This window comes from Lolium rigidum, chromosome 6 (assembly GCF_022539505.1).
Source record: "Lolium rigidum isolate FL_2022 chromosome 6, APGP_CSIRO_Lrig_0.1, whole genome shotgun sequence".
In the NCBI taxonomy this organism is placed as follows: domain Eukaryota; kingdom Viridiplantae; phylum Streptophyta; class Magnoliopsida; order Poales; family Poaceae; genus Lolium; species Lolium rigidum.
Window position 1 is genome coordinate 320,017,922 of NC_061513.1, and position 6,427 is coordinate 320,024,348.

Here is a 6,427-nt window from a genome sequence, read left to right on the forward strand (position 1 = left end):
TGTATCTATCGACATGAAGGACATGTCGAGGTTTTGGACCAAGTGCTCTCTTTCGCCTCGGGTATATGTTGCAACCTTGATCTTGCTCTGTTTCGAGCCTCTCCGTGGCTATCACCCGAAGTTCTAGATTGTCGACTTAGATCTGCCCTTCTCTCGCCTGGATGCGTAGCGCCTCCTTTCTCCCGTTTAACTCGTGCCGTCTGTTTTCCAATTCTCTGGCAGCTCGTGCGAGCCTATATTGATATGCTTGTAATTCCTCTGGTGTGGCCGTGGTAGCCATTAGTTCTGTACCATTCATAGCTCTCGCGGCTCTGTCCCACACTGCTTGTGAAAGTTGAACTCTATCTCGCGGCTCTGGTCCGACGTATTTGTTGCCCAGGCCTTGTCGCAGATTGGAGGGATGGACGTATGGGTTTCCCAGATCGTCGAAAGCCTCAGATGTTTCCTCTTGATCCTCAATGGCATAAATCTGATGATATTTTGTACTCAGATCTATGTTGGGTTTGGTGACATCATCGTTGAGATTGATGAAGACTTTGCCCACTGTGATAGATTTGTCGATGAAGTCGTAACTGTCGACATCGCTTGAGCCATCGCTTATATATGAGTCCGCAGATGACTCAAACGACATGTCGTTGAAGATCTTGGCGAGTTTCTCTCTTGCTCTGGTGCTGACGTAACGTGTCGACGAAGTTTCTTCTCCTGACTCGGTTGACGATGCATAGCTTGAAAAATCGGAATCGACTGCCGACGATCCCGACGAAATTGGAATCTCGACACGATACGATCCTTCCTTCTCGACGCGAAAGTGAAACTTTCCAAACGTCATCTCCATGGGCTCCGCCAGATACGCATATGCATCCAAACGGGAGGGTGGGTGAGGAACAAAATCGACAAGACCAGCAGCGATCTGTTTACCTCGATCCATTGTGTTGCTTGCGGTTGACGGTGTCGAAGATCTTGAACGTGCCATCGAGATCAGATCCTTACGCCTCTAGTTCCCACAGACGGCGCCAATTGACAGGGTATCAACTTGTCAATGCCTATGGATTGTAGGCTAGGGTTTAGTTAGAAGTAGAGGGCAAGTAGATCTCGAAGGTTTCAGCCGAAAAGTACTCGACGATTATGAAAACTAGGGTTTGTAACAATGATTCGATTGCCTCTTCGTCCCTCGACTCCCCTTTATATAGGAGGTGGAGCCGAGGGCTTCGTTTTGTACAAGCTACGGTAGTCCGGGACGGTTTCTAACTCATCCCGCCAGCATTTACAAATAACACTTCCTATTACAATTCTAACTTTCCTTAATACATCTTGGGCTCCCGAATCTTCTTATTCTTCGGATATTGGGCCTTCAGTAAACTCCGGGTACTAATTTCGGCAGGCCCATTTGGGATGCCTATGTCAGCCGGGTCCTCCATGCACTCTAGCATGGAGGCGGTGATCGGAGGCGCCGTCGGTGGAATCCTTGCTCTGGGAGGTTGCGCCAGTGAGGTGGGGAGGCGGAGGAGATTTGAGGTGGTTGGTGGAGGAAGACTAGGACAAGTTGCCCCCCCCCCCCCCCCCAAACAATTACAAGAAGGTCCCACATCTAATAGTTTGTTCACCTCTATTTTAACAGCCAGCTAAACGGTGTCAACATTTTGTGCCACCTCATCAGTCATAGCGGGTCCCACTAGTAAGAAACTGTGTTAGCATGTATTTACTGACAAATCAGCGTTTTTATCATGCTATCAAGCAATACTAGTGGCTAGTTATGAAAATTTTGAAAACTATTGAATTTTTTGTTACTACTTCGTGAATTGTGGTGGTTTTTGCAATTATCTCGATCGAGGGCGATGCAGGTACTAAGGGTGTGTTTGATTTTGGAATGAGGTGGAATGGAATGGAACCGTTCCATACCTAGAAGCAATTCAGTGTTTGGTTAGGCAGGAGAATGGAACCAACTATGTTCCCTAAAAAGGAATATCCCCCTATATTCGGAACCAACACGTTCCACCGAATCGGTCGAATAGGGTGGAACAGCTCGTTAATTACTACTGTCAAAGGAAAGAAACAATACATTCTCTTCTCGTCCCTCCCAACTAGGGGCGCAGCGGTGGCCGGTGCAGCGGGCGCGACGGCTGCGGCTAGAGCTAGGCGTGGCGGCGGCGCAAGCCAGGTGCGGCGACGGCGGCCGGTGCAGCGGGTGCGACGGCTGCAGCTGGAGCCTGGCGCGGCGGTGATGGCTGGTGCAGCAGGCGTGGCGGCGGCGCAAGCCAGAGGTTGCGGGGTCCCAAGGAGGCGATGGCGCGAGCCAGGTGCGGCGGGTCCTAGGGAGGCGGCGGCGCGAGCCAGGCGCGGCAGGGTCCCTAGGGCGGAGGCAGCGTGACCCAGGCCCGCTGCGGGAAGCTCGGCGGCGGCTATATTGACTCGCTGCAGTCTAATTTTTCTCTCAGTCCATAGCCATTTCTTTGATGTTTCCTAATCAACTCCTATTTAGGATGAATACTTAGGTTTAGGCTCAAAAAACCAAGTTTGCTTACGAATATATGACATTTCATTCTACTCCTCAATCCCGCAACCAAACAAAAAAGGAAAACGCTGTAGAACCCCCGGGGGATTTCGCGCTTCGCTTCCTCCGGCTCGTAAGCGTGACGCGTGGCGCTCCGCGTGGTCAACAGCGACAGGTTCCACCCCGCACCTTATCTTCTTCCTTGCACCATATCTTCCACCATCATCTCTGTTTCTCTATTCTCTCGCCCGGTTAGATCCCACCGCCATCCAGCGCTACCTCACACTCAAACGCCATGCGCCGCCGCTGTCCCGGATCGTGCGCTGCTCCGCCAGCCATACACGACCACCCTACAGGTCATCCTCCGTCTCTTAGAATACCGGGGAACCCTTGATGGATCCCCTTTCTCTCTCCTATCCGGGATCCCCTTTTCCCTCTGCTAATCCCTGGTCGTGGCTGCTGCAAAGTGGCATGCGTTGGTGATGCGAGCTTCGTGGTGGAGCTGGTGCGGGCGACGGGCCGGAGGTGCTGCAAGGGAGAGGCAACGATGCTACCAATGGCTGCCGCGGGTGCTACCAATGGTAGCCGCCGGTGCTACCAAGCCACGGCCACCGGTGCTGCTGCAAGAGGGCATCAGCTTCGCTACGAGCGGGCACCGACGCTTCTGCAAGCCCCCATCGGCGTTGCTACTGCTACAAGCTGTCGGCCGCGCTGCAAGCGCTCGGTGCCGCTGCTACAGTCCCCGGCGGCGCTTGCTACGAGCAGCATGGGCGGCTGCTACGAGAGGCGACAACGCTTGTTACGAGCGGTATCGGCGGCTGCTACGAGCGGCGGAGGCGCTTGCTACAAGAGGCATCGGGCGGCTGCTACGAGTGGCAGCGGCGCCTGCGACGAGCGGCGATGGCGCTTTCTACGAGCGGCAGCAATGGTTGCTACAAACCGGCCGACGATGTTGCAAGGAAGCCGGTGGTGCTGCTACGTCTGGCCAGTGGCGGTGCTACGTCCGTCCGATGGATATGCTGCATCCTACCGCTGGCGGTGCTACCAAAGGCTGGCGGGCGATGCTACTACGGTGCTACCTGCGTGGTCTACGCCGGCGACGTCTCTCACCGGTGCTGGCCGACAAGGGTGGTTGGTATGGCCTGGGTGGTAGGAGTTGCAGGCATGTGCTTCAGTCCCATGTGCGTTTTTCTTCCGTGGACGGGAGTGCTTTGCGGAAACGATGGAGGGAAAACTAAGAAAACAATTATATTAATTGACACATGTCAAGCTGGGGAGGCGGAGGAGTCTGATCCCCGGGGACGCTCAGCACTCCCCAACAAAAAATAGAACCATTCCGTTCTACTTATTTGTTCCAACCAAAACACTAGAATGGAACGGTTCCATTATACTGGAATGGAACCATTCCATTTCATTTGATTCCAAAACCAATCATATCCTAACTTAGCTCCCAAGATATGTCACGGCCATGGGCCATCTGTTCGATCGAGACATACATTGCTGCGCGCGGGTGCACCTCATTCGTTATCGATCGGGGTAAGACCGTACACGTTGGCTTAGGGCAAGTACAATGGAAGACGCTTATCCGGACGCTTACAGAGGAAAAAACAAATGTTGTTGGGTTAAAAATAGTTTAAGCGCCCGCCCTCTCAATGCAAGACGCTAGTAGCAGATGCTTAACAGTCCAGCTGCGCGCCTCCTTTCTTCCTTTCTTCAGAGCAAGCGCCCGGCTCTTTTTCTTGCGTCGATTGCACTGAGACGCTAGGATTAGAAGAATTTTTGACAAAAGAGACCACTTAGCCCAGTGAATTGTCAAAAAGGACCACCTTCGAAAATTATTGTCAAAAAGGACCACCTACGTCGTGGCGGCACGCGTGCCAGGTGACACGTGTCGCCTGCCGCCACAGCCGGAGGCGGCAGGGCCTGCCGCCACAGCCAATGGCGGCATGTTCATAATATCGTGATCCATGAACAGTAGTCCGTTTTGAATTTTTTAAAACATCTAAAAAAATTCAAAAAAAAATACCTACATGTAGCTAACTCTATGCACTACAATCGTGCAAAAAATCACTGTAAAATATGTTGTATTTTGGGCTCAGTAAAAAAGACAAATTCAACAAATTTTGTAGCTAACGTGTACTGTTCATCGATCAGTATACTGTTTGTTGATCACCGTGGACATGCCGCCAGGGGCAACGGCGGCAGGCCTGCCGCCTCCGGCTGTGGCGGCAGGTGACACGTGTCGCCTGGCACGCGTGCTGCCATGACGTAGGTGGTCCTTTTTGACAATAATTTTCGGAGGTGGTCTTTTTTGACAATTCACTGGGCTAAGTGGTCTCTTTTGTCAAAACTTCGGATTAGAAAACTTAACTGCCGATCATTGCGCTTGGGCCTAGCGCCCACTATTGTACATGCCCTTAGTTAACAGAAAAACATCTGCTTAGACTCCCGGGCCGGCTTGGCTGGGCGGTAATATATGGACAAAATCTCTTTCCTTTGTTTAAAGTTTAAATCACATATGTGCTTATTTATTCCATTTAAAAGATCCTATCTACCGAGTATTTAGTGGCAACGACATATATATGCTCAGGTAACCAATTCTGGCATTCCAGAAGAGCAGATAGATCACGAACCGACGCTTCCCCGTCGAATGGAGGGCGGCCTCGCCATGGATTCTCGCTGGCGCATCGGGCCGGCGGAGGAAGCGCGCCACCAGGAGGTGATGGCTGGCCTGGGCGTGCACGGCGCCGAGTGGGCGCTGTGGAAGGTGCTGGAGGTGTCCGATGTCGACGCGGGGCAGAACCGGCTGCTGCTCCTCAGGGATATGGTGCGCGGCGGGCCGATCCCCAAGCTCTTTCCGGAGCTGGATGAGCTCGACGTTGACGGCCTGAACGCCAGCCGCACGGTGCCCTTCACCTTGCTCGATGCGGAGGGTCGGGAGAAGGAGTTGAGGATCCGCTACCTCAACTCCAACAAGGCGTACCGGGTCTTTGGGCCCGAGTGGAGGCGGTTCGTGAAGGACAGCGGCCTGTGCAAGGGCGACCGCGTCGACCTGTACGCCTGCAAGCGCGGGGACGAAGGCCAGCGCTGCCTCTTCTTGTTCACGAGCAAGGGCGGCGGCGGTAGCGATTGGTGTACCATTAAGCGCGCGCGGCAGCCTGCTGCTGCGGCCGCCGCCGTTCGGGATCACAAGAGGCGAGCAAAGACCCGTCGTGCAGAGAGAGAAGATCCTATGCTTCACGTGATGGACGACGGTGTGCACGGTGGTTTCCAGCGGGATTACGGCTGTTGCAAGTCCCTCGAAAGGACAAGGAGGGAAGACAAAGCACCTCTGCGATTGTGGATAGATTCCACTAAAGAGGAAAGAGAAGCTGCCAAGGGACTCTTGATGTTGAGATATGCTATCTTGGCCAAGTATTATCGTTAGAGCATCATTCCGTTTTTTTTATACCATATATAGCCAGGATGAATTAACCACGGGCACTGAATGGTATTTGTAGGTCATGATCTTGTAAGGAGGATAGTTTTGATCTGTACATACATTTAGACCAATATAATTAAGGTCTTTCACCGTTGGTTGAACAATACTATTTATTATACAATATATCGTAACGGAAATAGGTGACCGTGGCAAATGTCTTGTCAACGAAACCAATAAATATGAGTTTCACACGGCGATTAGTCGGTACTAGGTGGAACTCATGGATACACTTATATCGTCGATTGATGGGGGTTATATTAGTCAATGAACCTAATTCTTTTGTATGGAAATTATCTACATCATGCATTTTTACTGTCAAATTAATGTATACAACTGATGAATAATGATATTCAATTTCCCCTAGTTTTCTAGGGTTCCAATTTTCCTCTCGCGGGCGACCGGGAGAGTCCTCTTCCTATCGGAGTGATCGACGTGTTTTCTTCCTTGTCCTCGCG

The 6,427-nt window shown here is 52.0% G+C and overlaps 1 protein-coding gene across 1 annotated transcript; it reads left to right on the top strand.

Moving 5' to 3' along the window:
- The first annotated feature begins 5,159 nt into the window (after positions 1-5,159).
- LOC124664682 lies at positions 5,160-5,918 on the top strand. The gene has a single exon (XM_047202144.1). The coding sequence runs from the start codon at positions 5,160-5,162 to the stop codon at positions 5,916-5,918; it is 759 nt and encodes a 252-aa protein (XP_047058100.1).
- Positions 5,919-6,427: the final 509 nt, after the last annotated feature.